Source organism: Dipodomys merriami, unplaced genomic scaffold (assembly GCF_024711535.1).
Source record: "Dipodomys merriami isolate MVZ:Mamm:240054 unplaced genomic scaffold, mDipMer1.0.p SCAF_2, whole genome shotgun sequence".
NCBI lineage: Eukaryota > Metazoa > Chordata > Mammalia > Rodentia > Heteromyidae > Dipodomys > Dipodomys merriami.
This window is the reverse complement of record NW_027203381.1, coordinates 118,962,254-118,982,428: the sequence shown is the minus strand read 5'-3', so window position 1 is coordinate 118,982,428 and position 20,175 is coordinate 118,962,254. Positions and strand designations below refer to the sequence as shown.

The 20,175-nt window shown below is 48.7% G+C and overlaps 1 protein-coding gene and 1 long non-coding RNA gene across 3 annotated transcripts in view; one reads left to right on the top strand and one right to left on the bottom strand.

The window, feature by feature from the left end:
- Dscam (DS cell adhesion molecule) overlaps positions 1-20,175 on the top strand; it is a 448,055-nt gene that overhangs the window by 331,328 nt on the left and 96,552 nt on the right. The window contains exons 13-16 of the mRNA XM_070030727.1: positions 1,685-1,781; positions 2,676-2,804; positions 9,259-9,426; positions 17,969-18,039. Coding sequence (XP_069886828.1) covers positions 1,685-1,781; positions 2,676-2,804; positions 9,259-9,426; positions 17,969-18,039 — 465 coding nt within the window. The remainder of the gene's footprint in view (positions 1-1,684; positions 1,782-2,675; positions 2,805-9,258; positions 9,427-17,968; positions 18,040-20,175) is intronic.
- LOC138832549 (uncharacterized) lies at positions 12,886-19,805 on the bottom strand. Of its 2 annotated transcripts, XR_011373581.1 has the most exons (4): positions 19,575-19,805; positions 17,942-18,032; positions 13,527-13,736; positions 12,886-13,229 (listed from the first exon to the last, which is right to left on the bottom strand). It is a non-coding gene; the product is annotated as an uncharacterized lncRNA (long non-coding RNA). The 2 variants fall into 2 exon arrangements; XR_011373580.1 differs by lacking the exon at positions 17,942-18,032.

The following is a 20,175-nucleotide window of genomic DNA, read 5'->3' as shown; positions in this document are numbered from 1 at the left end:
TAGGAAGGACCATTTCCTCCCTCCTCCCCGCCCCCCCATGCAATAAAGATTATGGGGTAGCTTTCACATGGGGTGTGGTATCACAAGTATTAAGAGTAAAATCATGGCAGGTACTAGGGGCTTGTGCTTATAAAGCCTAGCTGCTTGGAAGGCTGTGGTCAGGAGCACCACAGTTCAAGGTCAGCTTAGGCATAAACATTCATGAGACTTCCCTCTTCCTTTCTCAACTCCTAGCTGAGTGTGGTGGCTCAGGTCGATTATCTCAGCTGTGTGGGAGGCTGAGAATGACAGGATCATGGTTCTATGCCAGCCTGGGCTATAAAGTCTGAAAGATTTCCTCCCGTTGGAAAGAAGCTAGGCCTGGCGGCATGCAGCTGTACCGGGAGGTCTGCATAAGCAGATGAGACTTGGGTGTATGCCCGGGAAGGGAGCGAGAACCTGGCTCAGAGGAGCTGTGGGCGTGGCTCAGCAGTTACATGGTTGCCTCCTGTGCACAAGACCCAGAGCTAAGTGCTCAGCACTGGGGGAAAAAGAAAGAGGGAGGAGGGAGCAAAATGATCACTTTGGTGATCACATTTCAGAGAACACAGCTACAATAGTTTTTTAAAGGCTTTTAAAATGACAATTACTTCTAGAGGAACGGACACCTAGGCGTTGTCCATGTTTTAATTTCCTACGAGAAGAAAACTTGGATGGGCTCGAGGACAAAAGTGCTTTCATGAAAACTACTTTGTTTCTTTAGAAACAGTCAATATAACGATATTTCGTTAACATAAGTTCCCAAGAGCTAAAAAGAAGAATGGTCTCCTATTTCTAAGCACTGTTGGTATTCAACCCAGCAATGCGTTTACTATGGGTTGCAAAGGACACCATAACACGTATTGGAATGGCTGAGAGGCCCTGTGCTCAGAATCAATAGCAGTTCTCTAACAAGGGGGCAAAGCTGAGTTCATCTGACACAGAAGCCCGATGAGGCCTACTAGCCAAAGCCCGGGTGGCAGTACTCCTGAACCCCAACACACACAAGGACCTGTTCCTAGAGCTCACAGACACCACGATCCGAGGGTCCTCGGGCCTTTCCACACAGCAGCAGAGCATCGCCTGGAACTTGCGCACCTTTGTGCATGCTCTCGAACACCTCTGAGCCACTGGCAATGCGTGTTGGGATGCCGGTGTGGGGCGTACAGTGGTCTGGCTGTGTGGTTTGGGGCACAATGGCAAGGACAGGTCGGCATGAGGCACAGACGAGATTTCCTCTGTCACTGTTTTCAGTCCCGGCTGGCTGGGTCTGTGGTGGAGCCCGGGAGGATACCATGTTTCTAGAAATGTCTTTAGTCAGGGTTACTTTGATGTGTAAATATACACCAGGGGGAAAGTGGCAGGGAAGAGGGCTGCGTGGAGTGCGCGTGGACCTGAGCACAGTGTTTGAAGAGCCTGCCTGGGATCACACGTCCAGTTTCACAAACATGGATGATGTACACCAAGCCTGCCCTCCTCCATACCTACAATGCATTTGAAATGACTTCACCCAGAAGGCACGTGTGCGTGTGTGTGTGTGTGTGCGTGTACGTGCGTGAGTGTGCATCGTACCAAGAGCAGAGGGGACGTCTGAATCCCCCAGCTACTTCCATTCCTCCCCAGCTCCATGCTACTGAGTAAGATGAGTTTCCTTCTTTACCCATAGATTTTGCCAACTGTGAGAGAAGATTCTGGCTTCTTCTCCTGCCATGCTATCAATTCTTACGGGGAGGACCGTGGAATCATTCAGCTCACAGTGCAAGGTAGGAAGGAGACAGGACCAAGGGGAAAATTGTTTAAAGCAGCTCCTCAGGAAAGCATGTGGGGGCTCAGCCTCAGCATCCAATATGGGATCCAATGTGCTCCATTCCAACATCTCAGGAAATCATGAGTATGCTTGAAGTCAGCGCTGAGCCATGTTTTGCAGAGCCTGTGATGAAGTCTGAGGATACCCCTGAAACATAGGAAGCACAGCCTTTGCAGGAATTAAGGCAGATGATATATCCGTGGCAGGAGCTCTGAACAAAGCTCTTCAGGTTTTAGGAGCCCCTGTGCACATGGAATGATCAGGAGGAAAGAGAAGTTTTACATCAGAGGCCAAGATATGCTCCGACCTGGAGATCTAAACCTAAAGAGATCTAGAGATCTAGAATTAACATGGTGTCCCCTAAAGTGATCTAGAGATCTATAACTAACACAGTGTCTCCTAAATCTGCCATTTTCATGGCCAAGTCAGTCTTGCTGTACACTAGTGTCTCACACCTGCAATTCTAGGTGCTCAGGAGGTTGAGATCTGAGGATCATGTTGTTCGAAGCCAACCTGGGCAGAAAAGTACTAGGAGATCCATGTGGCTGTAGTGTTCTAGCTTTGATCAAAAAAAAAAAAAATCTCAGGCACAGTGCCCAGGCCTTGAGTTCAAGCCCTGGTATGCTACTAAAAAGAAAAAGCAAACAAAAAAGCCAAAACTGTAAGTCCATAAAAAGGTAGAATTATTCCTCTCTGTGATTAGCAAAAATAAACCAATACTTCTAAAGAAGACATGTCTGGGCTTGCCCAATGCAAACAGGTGGTTTGCAAAGTCACACTCCTCATTGCCACGGGCATGTGAGCCTGAGCTACCTTGAATTAACCCCTGGTGTTTCTGTTGTTGACCCAGAGCCCCCAGACCCTCCTGAAATTGAGATCAAAGACGTCAAAGCACGCACAATTACGCTCAGATGGACCATGGGCTTTGATGGAAACAGCCCCATCACCGGCTATGATATTGAATGCAAAAATAAATCAGGTAAATCCTTTATTTCCTCCAGCACTTCCAAAGTCATTTGATGTTTCTCTTCCTTTATTATTTGACCTAGAAGAACGTACCTGCTCAAAGCACACTGTTTCTATTGTTTGTCATTGTCCGTGGAGGAGTGTGTCTAGGTTTCCTTCTGTTCCCAGGCTCAGCTCTGCCCCCTAACTATGACCTTCCCAGATGTCTGTCTTGCCCAGAGAATGGCTTCTTAGCCATTCCCACCACCCGTGGGCCTCTAGGCTCACAGCAGGTCCCTGTTGTGACCTCTGCTACTATCACCTCCCACTTCTTATGGGGTGATGGCCTAGAACACAAGCTGAGTGTGGTGCGCCGAGCACTAAAACTCTGGGCTCTGCACCATGCAGTGTGGTGGAGAGCTGCCTGGGCTGCCAGGGCGCACGCTCCCTGTAGCAACCTCCTCGAAATGACTCGGGAGTGGGCCAGTACATCACTGAACCCAGGAGAACCTGGCGAAGAGCTCACACCTGAAGCTCCCTCAGCCATCAGCACCATTACCGTGTCTGTGGATTATCTTCCGCTCTCACACCAGGGCCATTGTGAATTTTATGGTTAAAACAGAGACTGTCACCACCCCGGCCCTTAGTTGGAAATGTTTATCATGCCTCATAAACCGTGAGGGAGAGGAGCCTGTCTGCACCGGAAGGGTTAATACAATTCTTAAGAGGCCACAGAAACAGCCTTATTTTTTGCTTTCTGAGCACTGCGTATGGCTTCAGATTGCTCTGTCGTGAGCGATTTGGTGTCCTCTGAGCTGAGCTGTAGGAACAAATCAGGCTCACAGTGGCTAGAAAAGACAGGTACAGAAGGAGAAAGATTTCCATGAGCGCGCTGGCCACAGAAACGAGGAAGGGGGAGGGTGGGTGACAAACCTAGGGGCTGGCTAGCAATAACTGTGGGGGGCTAGGCAGACTGGAGATCCAGAGAAGCCGAAGGAGAGTTTGGATTGGTTATGCCCACAAGGACGGGTGTGAGGATCAGCTCACCGGCCTCAGGGCTAGGCCCAGAGCGCAGATGGGAGCTCTCCATCCATGAGGACCGAGGAAAGTCCTCACCCTCAATTAATGAACATCACCTGCACTGGCCTGGCTGCTCCTTGAGCCTTTTGGGGCCCCTATGTCTCATTCCTCCCTGCTCATTTTTTTGAAGTTCATTTTGATCAATATTTTATACGATCTCAAGCACAGAGGCATTGCCTCTGTTTCTCCCCTATGAGTATCCTCCTTTGGTCTCCCTGTGTGTGAATGCAGAGAGTCCTCTATAATTGATCATGTCCTGGTGCATTTTAGATCTAGCATCCGCACACGAAAGAAAACATGCTGTTGGTCTCTCTGAGCTCGGCTTACTTCCCTTAGCATGATTTGTTCTAGATACATCCATCTCCCTGGAAATGACATCATAGTGCCTGTGTACAATTCCATTGTGTATATGCACCACGTCTTTGGACCCACTCATCTATTGTAGGGCATCTGGACTGTTTCCGTAACTTGGCTATTGTGAATAGTGCAGCAGTGAACATGGGTGTGCAGGTGTCTTTATGGTCTCTTGGCGGTGATGTTCTGGGTAGATGCCTGGTGGTGGTATGGCTGGGTCACAGGGAAGATCTATGTATAAGTGTTTGAGGCACCTCTAGAGTGGTTGTACTAGTTTACATTCCCACCAACAGTGCAATAGGGTTCCTTTTTCCCCGACATCCCCACCAGCATTTGTTGTTCAAAGTCATGATGGTGGCTAGTCTAACTGGGGTGAGATGGAATCTCAGCGTTGTTTTGATCAGCGTTTCGTTTTTGGCCAGGGATGATGAGCATTCCCCTTGTGTTTCTTTGCCATTCTTACCTCTTCTGAGAAGTCTCTCCTTAGCTCCTTTGCCCATTGGTTTATTGGGATTAGGAGGGGTCAGTTTCTTGAGCTCCTTTTATATTTTGAATATTTTGTCAGCTGTATTGCTGGGAAAGATCTTCTCCCAGTCTGTTGGCTGTCTTTTTAGTTTAGTAATAACGTCCTTTCAATTTACTAATTACGTCCTTTGCTATGCAGAAACTTTTTATTTTGATGTAATCCCATTTGTCAAGTCTCTCCCCCATCTGCTGTAACCTTAGCACTCTTTTCAAAAAGTTTCTTCCTAGGCCTAGTGTTCCTCCTCCTCCCTCTTGCAGTAATTTCAAAGTTTCAGGTCTGACGTTGAGGTCTTTGATCCACTTTTGAGTGGTGAGTGCATGGGACACGCAGAGACCCACTTAGAGTCTTGTGCATCTGGATGCCCAGTTTCCCCAACACCAATTATTGAAAAGGCTATCTTTGCTCCAGCATGTCTTTCTCCCTTATCAAATATCAGGTAACTGTAAGTATATGGTTTTATTTCTGGGTCTTCTACTCTGTCTCTGTTACAGCTCTGTAGTAGAAGTTGAGGTCCCAGATTGTGATACCACCAGCATTGTTCCTTCTGTTCTTCTTCAGGTGCTACTTCTTGTGTTAGCTGTATTTGAAAAGTTATTCTCACAACAAAAGATTTGGAGCAAAATTATCTAATCGTTTCAGGAAGTTCCCAAGAACTTCCTGTTCTTGGGATTTTGGTGGGGATTGCCTTAAATGGGTAGATCATTTTTTCAACACGACCATTTTCACAGTATTAATTGTACCTATCCATAAACACAGAAACTCTTACCATTTCCTGCCTTCAATTTCTTTCTTCAAGTTTTTATAATTTGCACCATAAAGGTCTTTTGCTTCCTTGGTTAGGCTTATTCCCAAATATTTTTTGAGGCTACTGAAAATTGAATTACTTTCCTAATTTCACTCCCTGCTTATCTATTGCTGTCATGCAGAAAGGCTACTGATATTTGTGGGTTGATTTTGTTCTCTGCTACTTTGCCAAAATTTTTTACCAGCTCTAGGAGCTTGAGGGCAGAGTCTTTCAGATCATTTGGGTATCAGATCATATCATCTGCAAATAGGGATAGTTTGATTTCTTCTTTCCCTATGTGAATCCCTTTTATGTCCTTTTCTTGCCTTATTTCTCTGGCTAGGAATTCTAAAACTATATTGAAAAGGGGTGTAAAGAGTGAACATCCTTGCTTTGTTACTGATTATGGAGGAGATAGTTTTATTTGGTTTTTCACCACTTAGTATAATGTTGACTATTGGTCTGTCATATGTAGCTTTCGTGGTGTTAAGGTCTGTTCCTTCTATTCCTAGCTTCTTTGAGTTTTGGGGGGGTTTTTTGGTCGGTTACGGGTGAACTCTGGGCCTGGGTGCTGTCCCTGTGCTCTTCAGCTCAAGGTGAGCGCTCTACTGCTTAAGCCACAGTGCCATTTCCAGTTTTCTAGTGCTATATTGGAGATAAGAATCTCACAGACTTTCCTGCCCAGGCTGGCTTTGAACCATAATCCTCAGATCTCAGCCTCCTGAGTAGCTAGGATTACAGGCATGAGACACCAGCGCCCCGCTTCTCCAAGCTCTTAACAACAATGGGTGTTGGATTTTTTTTTGGGGGGGGGTCTGGTAGTGGGGCCTGAACTCTGGGCCTGGGCGCTGTCCCTCAGCTCTTCAGCTCAAGGCTAACGCTCTACCACTTGAGCCACAGTGCCACCTCCGGCTTTTTTCTTTTTTGCTTATGTGGTGCTGAGGAATCAAACCCAGGGCCTCAGGCATGCAAGGCAAGCACTCTATCACTGAGCCATCTTCCCGGGTGTTGGATTTTGTTGAAGGCTTTTCTGCATCTATTGAGATGATCATGTGATTCTTATCCTTGGCTCTGATGTGATGTGTTACGTTTGTTGATTTATTTATGTTAAACCAGCCTTGCATCTCTGGAATGAAACTCACTTGATAATAATGTATGATTTATTTTGGTTAGTTTCTGAATACTGTTGGCTAGTATTTTGTTGAAGAGCTTTGCATCTGTGTTCGTCAGAGAGATTGGTCTAGAGTTCTTTTATTCATCGAGTCCCTACCTTGTTTGGGAATGAGAGTGATACTTTCCTGTTCATTTTTTTCTATACGACACATTTAAAACACCGCTTGTTGGCACACAGCATTGAGCTCTCACAAGCTATACACCTCTAAAATCCTGTATTTGATGACTTTGTACCTCTTGTAAAACATCATTCCTCCTTCTCCTTCTCTCCTACAAGCTGCACAACGGCAAACTCTTGGATTTGCTATTCTTCCTGGTGCCTGTCACCTCAGACCCTGTCTGGCAGGCAGAGAGTAGGCAGGGAGTATTTGGTGCATTTAGTGTAGGTGCCTTGAAAACCCAAGCATCTTTCTTGTGAGCAGTGGTGTCTGTAGGTGTGGAAGTGGACAGGCCTCTTTAGTACCCAATTGGAAAGCTATGTATCTGTAAAGCTGGGCACCATCAGGATTCAGTCCTTCAGACTCCACCGTCTGAGACAGGGCCAAAGGTGTGGCAAGGCAGTGTGAGGCGCAGATGAGGGCCTGGAGAAAAGCCCACGGGACAGGCCGGCCCCGCTCCATGCCCAGGACCTACTCCAGAGCCCTGCTTTCAGATTGGAGGATCATGACTTACAAATGAGGGTAACAGGAAACTTATCCTTTACCCGAGAGCTTTAACATCACACCTTCTAGGAAGCTCTCCTCGAACACTCATTCCTTCTTCCTACCCGAGGCCCTGCTGGCTGATGGACATTTAATCTCCCCTCGCTGAGGAGTTTGCCTCCCCGTGGATTCTGCGGGTAGAGATGGCCCCTGTCGAGGGGTGCACTGTGTTCCCTCCCACCCAGTGCTGGCACACATGCCAGACCCATCTTAAGCCTGAACGGAAAACGCTAGGTCTCCACACCTGTTATAGGCCATCCAGCTAAAAGAACAGTTCCTCTGCTTTTTGTTAGTTACTAGATATATTACCCGGTATCTTCAAGAACTTCACAAAGAGGGCGCTTGCAAGTGTCACCAACCAGCCTGTGCTGGGATGGTCCCAGAAACAGGAAACTCACCAGCTCTGGAAGTCCCATTCTGTCGTGGCTGACTGCAACTCTTTCTGTGAGTGGGCCTCTTCAGCCCACCCCTCCATGAGCCGGACAAGGACATTCCTTCTATGACAGGAAGACATGAAGTCTCTATGACTTCCTGCTCTTCAGGGAAGACAGTGTGTTCCCGTCCCTTTCCCTCCATCTCCCGACCTTCCGCTCCGGCCGGCACCAAGGCAGGTGTCTGCATGTCCTCCACTTCCACCCGTCACGTGTCTTACACCTTCTCCACGTCACGGCCTTCCATTTCCAGTCTTCTCAAAGGATTCCTTTTCCTTAAACTGTAGTGTGCAATAGCCATCAGTGCTTCTTGCACACTGTTCCCAGAGAGCGCATTCAAAAGCGTGGTGTTTTGGGGTGAAATCTTGCAACCCTCTGGGGACAGGCATTCCTGCAAAGCTCTGGGTTCATCACTAGGGTGGCTAGTGAGCAGCACTCTCTCAACAAGACACAGTTCCCTGGATGAGCCATTTATCCCATCTTCTATTAACATGCATTCCCTGCATGTCTGCTCTGCCTGGCACTGAGCTAGCACCAGGAATAGAGCATCCAATTACAAGTGTGACCCCGGCCCTGGAACAGAGCATACTCATGTCACAGGAGTGTCACAAGAAAGCAAGCCAGGGAGGGCAGGAATCTGTCATCTTTCCCTCTAGCCATTCTCCAGAAGCCTCTCTACACCCAATACTAACCTGTTATTGGCAGCTCCCAATCAATGCCTGCCCAGTCTTCTGATAGAATGACTGCTGTTGACCTGAGAGGAAGCTCTCACTCCCAGGTCCCGTCCATACCAGACTCAGTGATAGCTCTCTACTCCAGAGAGGTGCTTCGGCTTGTATTGACTGTGTATTGACAAATAATCCTCACAACCAAAGATTCGTCATTTCAAAGTCTGTGTGCTTGCTTAGCAAAGTTGAGACTGACTTGGGTGGGATTATCTCAATTTTGACCCATTCTACTTGGAGAGAACAGAACATGATACCACCAGAGGTCTGGCTGGCTTTGAAGTATTGCTTAGAACTTCAAGTATGTTTGCGGGGAGGTGGAGAGAGCGCAGGAATTGGAGTCTAGGTCTCAGAGTGGCCATGCGCTTCTGTAGCATGCGTGCTCACCACTTACATTTTCTTCACTGATCTCCCCAATCACCCGTCCTGTTTCCTCTGCCCCACCCCACAGTTGAGTTCCCCTGTGGGCCCCCGCTGTCCTCCTCTGCCCCCCAGTCATGTGGATAATGTGTATGATTTCATGTCCCCTCTCCTGGCCAACTCTGAATGACAGCTGACAAGATTGTATTGAGATTTCACTTTTAGGTGTAATATTTTTTCATCCTTTAATTCTTTTTTTTTTTAAATTCCTATTTGTGAACTTCTAAAGGCAGAGAAAAAAACTGACCTCTCTATCTCTTCTTTTTTGAAAACACAAAAAACAAAACCCCAAAGACTCGTGGGATTCTGCTCAGAGAACCAAAGATGTTTCCCCTCAGCTGAACTCCGCCACCATCATTGATATCCACCCTTCCTCCACCTACAGCATCCGCATGTACGCCAAGAACCGGATCGGCAAGAGCGAGCCCAGCAACGAGCTCACCATCACAGCGGACGAAGCGGGTAGGTGATATGGAAGGGGGGAGGGCGGCCAGAGGTGGAGGAGGAGGTGGGAACAGGAGTCCAGCTGCTCACTTCGGGGTTCAGATGCTGAATTGCAGAATCAGACATTTTCCCATTCCAGGTGACTCCTTGTATGTATACTGTGCATCCTTCTATGCCCACAGTGCGCTGCCTCTAACCTGGAAGTGTTTCCTCTTTGGATAGGAGTTAAGAATCTCATGCCCAAGACTTAAAAATACATGAGGCTAACATTCAGTGCGATTCAAGGAAACCACTAGCAGTTCCCTTGTTGGTGCTCATGGGACCCAGATTGAAGGAAGAATGTGAGCGTGTTTCCTGGCTAGTGAGAGTGAAGTTATGAGTGTGGAGGTGGGGACAGATGCTTACCTGGGAACAGCAGGGAGGAGAGACAACTGGCTAGACCCACCACCACCTTAAAAGAAGCATTGTTGCTTTTAGCCATGAAAAGTACTTCATATTTAATGCTGAAATGTTTGAAGAGAGAGATGAGTATTGTGAAACATCCAAACATCTCCCAACATCCTACCCCCTCCAGATTGGTACCTCCCAAATGATGTCTGCAGCCTGTTCATCACTTATATACCCGTGTGCACACGCCCCTGAACATTTACACACCTATGCCCGCATGACACACATACATACACATCAAGCATATAACGTGCATACACATACCCACGTACACACACAAGGCATGCACACACAGGGACAGCCATCATCTTGGCCTATTCATGGTTATTCAGGGTGAAGTTAACTGATGTATGTGTCACTCACTAAGCAATTAGGCAAAGATCAATGGATGCCGGCTACAGTGGAAGCGGTCACCCCTAGGCTTTCTGAGAAGCAAACGGGGAACGTGGCTGTCAGGAAGGCAGGGGTTGTGTGCTCCCCTCCCCCCCACACACCTTTCTTTCTCCCACCTTCCCTCAGCATGAAACACTCGCTTTTCCATCACCAAGGGTGATGGGATCATGGACTCTGTCAGGTTTCAACTTTTAACCAAGATGGTGCTTGGCTTCCCACCATGTCCTCTCCAGATTCCTCCATGAACAGCACTGGGAATAGCCACTGCTCCTCAGTCTCTCAGCTCCTCACCTTTTTTGTTTCAAGATGCTCCTACCTTGTGTATTTAGCAAGTACCACATGTTAGACGTGTTGTTTGTTTTCAACTTTACACGCAAAGCACCACCATCATGAAGAATATGTCATTTCTTGTGCCATTTCCATGGTTTTTTTTTAACCTATGTTAAACTCCAAGAAGTAGGATGGGCAACATTTTGGCAACGTTCTTCATTTGTGTAGGTCCATCACTGCCGTCAGGAAAGTAAGTGTAATGTAAGATCCTCCTGGATCGCAGAGGAGTGCCTATTTCTCAGTGCAGGGAGTCCTTTCTTGAAAATGTTTTTATTTTTTTTTGGGGGGGGGTGGTGGTGGTGGTCACGATCGTGTGTCTCAGGATGACCCATTACTGAATCTTGGTTACTCTGTGCATGTGTTCTCTCTGGCAAAATACACACGATGATGCTTCATGCTCCCTACAAGATTGAAAAGGAAATCCAGCTCTGAAATAAGTGGGAATTGTTTATAAGCACCTGCAAAAAATAGAATCTTATTTTTAAATATTTATCTGGACAGTGCTGTGACTGCGGAGTCTTGTGGTGCTGAATATTCAGAGAGGACGGGCCTCCGTCCTCCCAGCCAGTTGTCAGCTTTGACTCCACACTCAGCCTTCTCCTGTCCTCCCCCGCCCACATCCTGCTGTCTTGACAACCCGCTGGGGGGAGCTGAGTCTTTCCCATGGTGCCTTTCATGGCCACTTTCCTAATGGCCGTTAGGCCGTCGCTGTGGTCGCATGCTATTTCTTTTCTTTCCCCACCTCTGCTGCAGTTGCCAGTTTCCATGGCAGCCGCTCCGCAGCCAGGCGGCCAGGTGTACAGCCCTAGATGCCGGTCTGCAGGGCCCCATCCGACCTCCCTGCAGAGGGATGCAAAACAAAACCCCAAATCACCCCCTTTGGCTCCTTCTTGGATTGGATAGCCACCTAGGACAGCTCATTAATATTCAGATGAGCCATGGGTGAATGCAAGATAGGCCTCCCACCAAGCTACCAAACAAAGCTGGGCTTTGTCTTGGTGCAGAGGTTTAATGAAATCCAGAAGTCGTTGTCCACGTTTGACTTATGGGAAGTCTTCCTCGGACTCCCTGCAGTGCTGAAGGGGTTGTGCCTCCTCTGTCTCCCTGGGCTAGCTGGAACCCTCTGGGCAGGTCTTTTCCACATGGACTGCTCCCATTATGTAAACTAAGAGATAAGCGCTTCTGGAAGCTGTAGGCCCTACACGCTGTTGCAGGGACGCAATGACCAACTCTCCGACGATGCCCGTGCTCACCGCTGCCTGCCTGTCTGCGGGGGAAAGGCGACTATGAGGTGCTTAGTGCTGGCTCCTCCACACATGCCTACTCTGGAGCAGCTCCAGTGGCTGCCTGCCCTTCCATGCCTTCTTCCTCTGCATGCCTCCATCTTCTCTTACCCAGAAACTCTGCATCTCCTTTTCTGTGCATGCCTTGGAAAAGCCATCGGTTTCTGCCCCAGTCTCCTGGATGAGCTGGGCACCTTCCTCACAGAGCAGAGATCTTTCTCCAAGTGGCATTTGAGGCACATCTTCATTTCTCCCTGGTCCCCTGTGCCCTGAGCTATGCAGGACAGGGACATACATTTCCAGATGTGTGTGACACATATGTCTGTCCCTCGTATGTCTTCACTTAAAGAAGACTGATCTGTACATGTGAGTTGAATATCTTCCTTGGAAGATATGTGTATGGGGTGAGGGCACAGAGTGGGTTAAACACACCCTGGAATTTTGGGGAGTGCTATGATATGAGTGTTGCTGTGCCCCGACCCCCCCCCCCAACCCAAATTCATTTGTTGGAGCCTAACCCTAGGGTAAAAGCAATAAGAGAGAGCCTGGGGGGGAGGGAGGTGTACCTAGGTCATGAGGATGAATGGAACTAATATGTTATAGAACAGGCCCAAGGGAGCTCATTCACAGACCCTCCCCTGCCCCCTCCCACCACTAGGGGAATCAGTGGATCTGCTGGACCTGCCCACAGGTAGGAGCGGAAGACAAAAGAGGAGGAGGCCGGAGAAAGAGACAGACACCCACCCAACCCCAGAAGCTGGTGCCTGCCGCACGTGTGCCCCTTCCACATCCCACATCCCCATCCAGCGCTACAGTCTGCTGGGGGGGTGGGGAGGGGAGGTGCCCGGGTTTGGATCTGCCTAGGGCTGGGGAAAATCGTTTGAATTAGGTGTCCATTTTTAAATCTGGACACTGCAGATCAAAACCTCTATTTCCAGTTCCTCTGGGTCGCGGCCTAGCCACCGTGAGTATGCCATGGGTAGGGTCCCCAGTTAACAAAGCCTCTCTTCAGCGAGAGACTCCATGCTGGGGACCAGGCTCTCACACACAGAGCCTAGACGACCTTTTACTGCTTCAAAAGAAGAGCAAATACATGACAGAGATGGCACGTGGCGGGCAGGATCTGGGCCCCGTACACAAGGGTTGGCGGGTCTCCGGCGGAGGGCTTTGCTGCCATGGGAACTCCCGCTCCGGGTTCCGGCGATGTCCCCTGGCCGGCCTCCCAAAGGAGGGATCGTCACCGGTTGCACAGTCTCTCTTCCTCACGTCGGAAAATCGCATGTGCCAAAGCCCACTGCTGAGTATTCTTATGTGAAGTGAACAGATGCATTTTCATCCCACTTAAAGACACTTGACCTTGGAGAGCAGCTGTGGGGCAGAGATCAGGCCATTTAGCACACTCTTCTTGACTACCCCTGCTCATAGCCCCGGGGGCCCCCATGAAGGAGAAGTGGAGCAAGTAAGTGGAGACACTGTCAGAATTAATGAGTTCAGCTCTTAATGGACAGGAAATGCATCTGACTTCCCAGGTCTTGATCAGCCTGTCGCCTCTAAAGCTGACCCTCACCCAAGACTGGCTTCCCCATTAGCATCTGGACCCGAAGGTCGGGTGTCACTCAGTGCCTCGTGGCCATGTGTGGCATGGCTGGGCTTGTCACCACTTACGTTGCCAATCTGTGCATAGAATATGGAAGTTCCATTAGGCAGGAGCGTGTTGAAGTTCCCTGGCCCATCGGTCGGTGGGCGGCTTGCATGTCAGAGAGGCCGTGACACAGAACGGTGACTTTTCAGCAAATCCAGTCCTTGTGAATGAGGCTTATCTGAACTCCAGAGCCATCCACATTCATTCTCCTCTACCACAGACTGGGAGAAATTCTGTAAATTTAGACCAAAGAAATCATGAGCCTCCTTGCTGTTCCTCATACAAAAGTATAGTCTTGCTACCCATCCTGGAATGTTCTAGAATGTTTTTTCCTCTTCTTCCTCACTACTTTCAAGTCTTTGCTCTAATATCTCCATTAAACCCTAGCCCAGATGCCCTACTAAAACCCAGCCCACTGCTCTCTCTGATGTACATTGGTCCCTTTTTATTCTTTATTCTTTTCAATAGCATGAACCATATTGAACAGATCGTGTAAGATGCTGACCTGCTTTAGTAATGTTCTGGTGTTCTAACACACACACACACACACACACACACACACACACACAGAGTTACCTGTGTTGTTCAGTCAGTGCAGTATCCAGTGTTTGACATGTGGTAGGGCCTAGTTTATTGGTTCATAAATAGTCATGAAATAAGCCAGCCTTTTTTCACTTGAGCATCACTATTTTTGCTAAACACTGATCATGTTGGCTTGAAAACAAGAACACTCCTCTCAGCTCCCCAGTCCCCATTGAAGATGAACATCTGCTTGTAAATTCATGTGAAGATTCCTCAGTCCCTTTTTGCATGTTTAACCCACTTTTCTGCTCCAGTTCTAGCCCTGGCTAGGACACAACACGTAAGTCCCTGGCAAGGAAAGCAGCAATAGAAAACCAGAAAGGATTCCCACAGGGTGGCTCAACCCACTTCAAGAAACGCCTGGCCTCTAGAAATCTGGTGTGTCCCCAGCATGAGGCCTTAGGGAGGGAGTATTTAGAGAACAGATGGGTGTCCAGGTTGACTTCCTTGTACCTGGAGATGTGCAAAGGGGCTGTGGGCGTAGCAGGAGACTCAGTGGGCAGCCTGCAACCTGTCTGCACGCAGCTGTCTCAAGAGCAACCTCTGGCAACCAGAGGAGGAAAACATAGGCCAAGATGGTAGGTTTGGAAACTAGGGGGAATAGGATGTTATTTTTCTCTCCCTCCAAAGAGAATTAGCAAAGATTGTCTTGTGTTGCATAATATATTATGAATTGCAAGTACCATCTTCATCGATTATTACTTTTTACAGACTGGTCAGCTTTGACCCCTGTAGAAATGCAGTCATTATTTATTTTGGAAAATCACATTAATTATTCATCTTTATTTGTAGCTCCATTGCATTACAGTGCAGCCTTTGTAAAAGGCCTGACCAGATGGGAGGGAAGACCGTCCCCAATTCATGTTTCCTAGTAGATTCACAGGCAGACTTGTGAATACTTTTATCTTCAGAAAATCTGAGTCTGTGCCTGCCATACCTCATCTGAGAAACTCTCTCCCAAAGCTACAAGCCAGAATGAGGGAAAACCTGACAATCCTTCCAGTTCCTAACTGCCTTGCTGATAAACTCAGATGAGCACAATTAGACTGAAATACTCCTGTGTCAGTATACACATCCACCCTCAAAACAGCATGGATCTCCATGCTTCTAGAGTGTCTATAAAAAGAAATCCTTGCTTGGGTTTTTACTGGGCCTAGAACCAAATTTCCTACCAAAAGGACTTGACCCTGTAAGCAGAAATTAGGGTCAGAGCTCCGACAATAGTGATCCCATTGGCTGGATGCTAGCTTCTCTCTTGATTACTGCCTGGAAATTAGCTTCAATACTAGAATTAAATAAACCTCTGAGATTACAGTGCTCCAGTATCCAGCTATTGCCACAGGCTGCTGAGTAGATAGATGTGTGTTGGGAATGTCAGCTTAGAGTCTACCCGGGATGGGAGACGCGGAAGACGATGTGCCTGTGTGTGCTCAGCGTGCAGTACTGGGCCCCGAGTCCAACCTGGGCAGGAAGGCCTGAGGACAGATGAGAGCTCCCCGTCATAGTACCTGGCGGACGCCAGTGTTCTTTGGTTCTGCTCAGACTAATGAGAGAGACCCAGAAACGTGGGGAGCAAGAAGAGAGTCAGGCCTTGTTGGAGGGAGGGAGTCAAGCTTACGTAGAAGTCTCAGTGTGAGCGGGGACTTCAGTGGGGCAAAGTAAGGCAAGAATTAATGTCGAGGAATGAAATAGAAGGTGGGGAAAGTATTGAGGCTGGCTGGCACCTGTAATGATGGGACAGGCAAAAAAGGAGGTCATAATTAGAGCAGATTTCAGAAGTGGCATTAGTTAGACTGGGACTAAGGGCACATTCAACTCCTCCCTCCTCTCTCTCTACAACTCTACAAAAGGCACCATGGTCCCCACATTTCCCTTCAAATTCATATTTCTGAAGCATAGCACATGATCTTTTCTAGAAGATTGCGGCTTCTCTTGGCATTCTTTCTGGTCTTCCATCCCTCGTCTGTGGAGTCAGCCAGCCTCTGACCCTCCTCCATGCCTTAGGGCAGTCTCCTGCTTCCTTCCTGCCCATTGGCTAGCAAGCCCAGCAGCCCTTTCCATCTTCTGGTGGTCCTTGGAGGCTGACTCCTCTCTACGCTCTCCTTGTGCCAGTGGCCCCGGTCTCTGAAATCCAGTGCAATCTCCTTTCTGCAGGCCCAAAATGCATTTCTGAACCCCGCCCCCCTATCCTCCACTTCCCCACTCCAATTTCCTGCCTTGCTGCTGCTTCACAGCCGGACCTTAAACTCCTCAGGGCCCCCTCTGCAGATTCAACCATCTTCAGATTGAAAACACCAAACAAAATCTGTACCAGATACACCCAGACGTTTCCTTCTTGACATTATTTTGTAAGCAATATATTAGGTTATTATATTGTATTAGGCACTCTAAGTCATCTAGAGACAACTTAAGTACACAGAAGGGTATGCAAGTGTTCTCTGCAAATATTCATGCAAGAGACCCGAATGTCCTCACATTCTAGTATGCCCAGGAGACCTGGAACCATTTCTCCCAGGATAGCCAAGGGATGGTCAAAGCTGTGATATTTTTTAGAACAGAATCGTATTGCAGCCTGCTTCTCTCAGATTTACGTCTTCTCTTTTGTGATAATAACTGTCTTCAGTTTGAAATGGTAATTATCTTATTGTAATTATTTATACTAATCAAGTATATTGTTTTCATAACAACACTATTATATATGTGTGTGTGTGTATATATATATATATATATATATATATATATATATAATCCCATTACATAAAGAAGGGAAGTGAGCCACAGAATTTTGTAATCAGTAAAAGCCTGCACAGCTACTTAATTCAGACCCAGGTAGAGAACTCACATGCTCAGGAATTTAGGAATTTAGCATCTGCTGTATGCCCCAAGTACCTGGCGTGTGCCTCCCCATCCACCTTTTATCTTTGCGGTCTTCCCTTCTTTTTTCATTTCCTAGCTTCCCCAGTTTCACCGGCGTTCACTCCGTCTGCTGTCCCCCCTCTCGTGGTCTGTTCCACCTTGAGTACATGGGCACCTGCATTGTCACGCAAGCGGCTCTTTGGTGGTTCATGCGTGAGCTCCAACCAGTCCTAAGACCTCTCCTTCTGACCTGCCTCTGCTTCCCAGATGAGAGATGAGCCAGGCCGCATGGCACTGCTGCCTTTTTTCTCAAGAGTGTGCATCTGCTGTCTTGTTTAGATTACAGACTCGGGCGGCAAAAATTCTTGATGCCCCTTAGTTCTTCACTGTACCTACTATGCTGCATATTTCAAACAGGGAGTGATGGACTAACTATGAGTGAAATTAGCATTGTCCTGATGTCACACAGCCCTTAGAGGCTGGTATGATACGGCCAGCTTTCCTTCAACTTTGTTTGTTCTGTCTGCAGTTGGGGTATCTGGCTCACTAGAGACGTTAACTAGAAAGTGCAGAGAACTCGTGACCAAAGAGACCCGAAGGCAGAGGAGTCCTGATCCCCACGTAGCTCTGTGCACACTGCAGAAGCTCCACACCGTACCCCGCTCCAGGCTCCCCGCCCCACCCCCAAGATATACACAGCTGTGTCACACACGGTGTGTCTTACAGCTTCATCTTACCCTGAAACGTGCTCAAACTGGGGCCCCATTAGTCAAGCTGTCTAAGATCTACTGAGGAGAAATGGGGTGACAGGTCCCCTACGATTCGTTTTTCATAAAAATCAAGAAACATAAAGCAAATAATGTCCACAGTGAGTCTACACAGCTGATGCTGCCCACCATCACTGAAAACCCGCTTCCCCCACCACCATGGAAGCGCGGGGGGCCTTCCACAGCTGCCTGGGCCACGCCCCTTGCCTTCTGCCCTGGAACACGTTTCTAACCTGCCTGTGGGTTTTCCGTCCTTACAGCTCCCGACGGCCCACCTCAGGAAGTTCACCTGGAGCCCATATCCTCTCAGAGCATCAGGGTCACCTGGAAGGTAAACCAAATCCGTGTGTGTGTGTGTGTGTGTGTGTGTGTGTGTGTGTGTGTGTGTGTGTGTGTGTGTGTGTGTGTGTGTGTGTGTGTGTGTGTGTGTGTGTGTGTGTGTGTGTGTGTGTGTGTGTGTGTGTGTGTGTGTGTGTGTGTGTGTGTGTGTGTGTGTGTGCGCGTGCTGTCACTTTTCCCTCGAGCGTGAGCCTGTCTCTCGAGGTTCATGAGTGCATCAGGTGACTGACGGTTATGGAAACCTTTGTTTTCCCACAATGAGATTGGCAATCTGTTTCTTAAAATACAGCACCGTGGTGGTATTTCAGGATTCTTAGAAATGTGTCTTCAGGTGATTTTGTGGTTGTACCAGACACTGCCATGGGCGCTCACACGCGGGGACCGCCGCCGTGCCAGGGGTGGGCCATCAAAGGCTGAAACGTCGTCAGGAGGCACAGCACTGTGTGGGTCTTGGTGTTCCGAATATTACCCCCTCCAACTCCGCATCCACAGGGGATAATGGGGTGGTGTCGGGTATATTTCACTCCCTGCATCTGGTACAAATATTGACACCAATCCACCTGACGGTACACTCGGATTTCATCAGGTGGGACCTTTCCCTGACTGGATATGGAAGCAGCGAGTGTGAGGAGGTCCTCACCTGCCCCTGGGTTTCCTCACCAGGAAGATGTCGGCTGTGCCAACACTTGGGTTCTCATGGCAGCTGCCAGGCTGCCAGGCGGGCACCAAGCTCGGCCAGAGCGGGTGTGGGTGTTAGAGCAAGCTCTCTCCAGGTGAAGGAGGCTACAATGCCTTGTATTCTTGTCACCAGCCAGAGCCGAGGGACACTGACACCCCGTGGACCTTCAAGTCAGGGTGTTTATTCACCTGGTAGTTGGTGATACCTTGAGGAATCGTTACCCTCTTAAAGGAACTTGGGAATGACTGCTTCCAGGCAAATTCCACTGTATGGAATGAGATGTTGTTGGGTCAAAGCTTCTTAGTCCCATGCTACATGGCATTTGGGCCCGACCAGTTTCCATACCTCCCTTTTGGAGGAGGCCGCCATCCGGTCTCCCTGAGGCCCTCTAATCCCCGGCCTCTTGTAACCTTTGCATCCCCCCCCCCCCATCCACTGTACCCTGTTCACTCTCCTTCTAAGGACTCTTTCATCAAATGTCTGACAGCTGAACACAAACGGATTTTCCTGGTTGGGGCGTGTACGCCTTTGATACTCAGGCAGGTCCTTGCAGGCCACACTTGGTGGAGGCTCCGCTTCGCCCCGGCCCCGGAGCTGCGTTTGCAGCCGCAGCACAATGAGGCCCTGCAGCTGCACACACGGTACGGCCGAGGAACACGTTGGAGCTGCAGTCCGTCTTTGTGAGCACTCCACCCCTGTGGGTATCACACACACTGTACAATAAAAGCCACTCAGCAAGCCCTAACCCCGTGTGCACCCCGGCCACGCTACAAATGGATTGCTGACTCAGTCCGCCTTGAATTAGACGCTGTGAAGTCTCCACCCACTAGCCCGGCACATCCACTTACCTTTGCCACTGACAAAGACTAGGTATTACCGCGTTCTCGGAAGCCTTTGGGGTTCTCCAGGTGGAAGTGTCTGTCTCCAGACTGTCCAGCTCTTACGGCTAACACTGCCAACCACTGCGGCGTTAAAAAGGCATCTTTCCAAAGAAAGGAGAGGGAAAAGTCAGTAAGTTGCAGTTCAGTGTCTTCCTAGTGCTGAAGGGGGGGCACGATGTGGGCTGTGGGAGGAGGCTGGCTCTCCGCGGATTGTGAGCAGGGTGCAGTGTGACATCATAATGCAGGCTTGCAGGGCTGGCTGGTTGCCTGGTTAGCACATGCTAACCAGGGGGCCTGCCACCGAGTGCACGTCTTTGGGTCCCCCTTCATCTTGGTCTGTTCACATAACAAACGCTTTGTGTTTGTACCGGGGTTTGAACTCGGGATCTTGCTCTCACTAGGCTGGTGTAATACTATAGATTTGTGCCTGAGCCCCTTTTCTGCTGTTTATTTGAGGATAGGTTCTTCCTTCTTGCTTGAGCTCATGTCTAGGCCAAGATCTGCCTACTTTGGGCCTTCCTGTAGTCACTGGATCTCAGGCACACGCCACCATGTCTAGCTTCTCTCT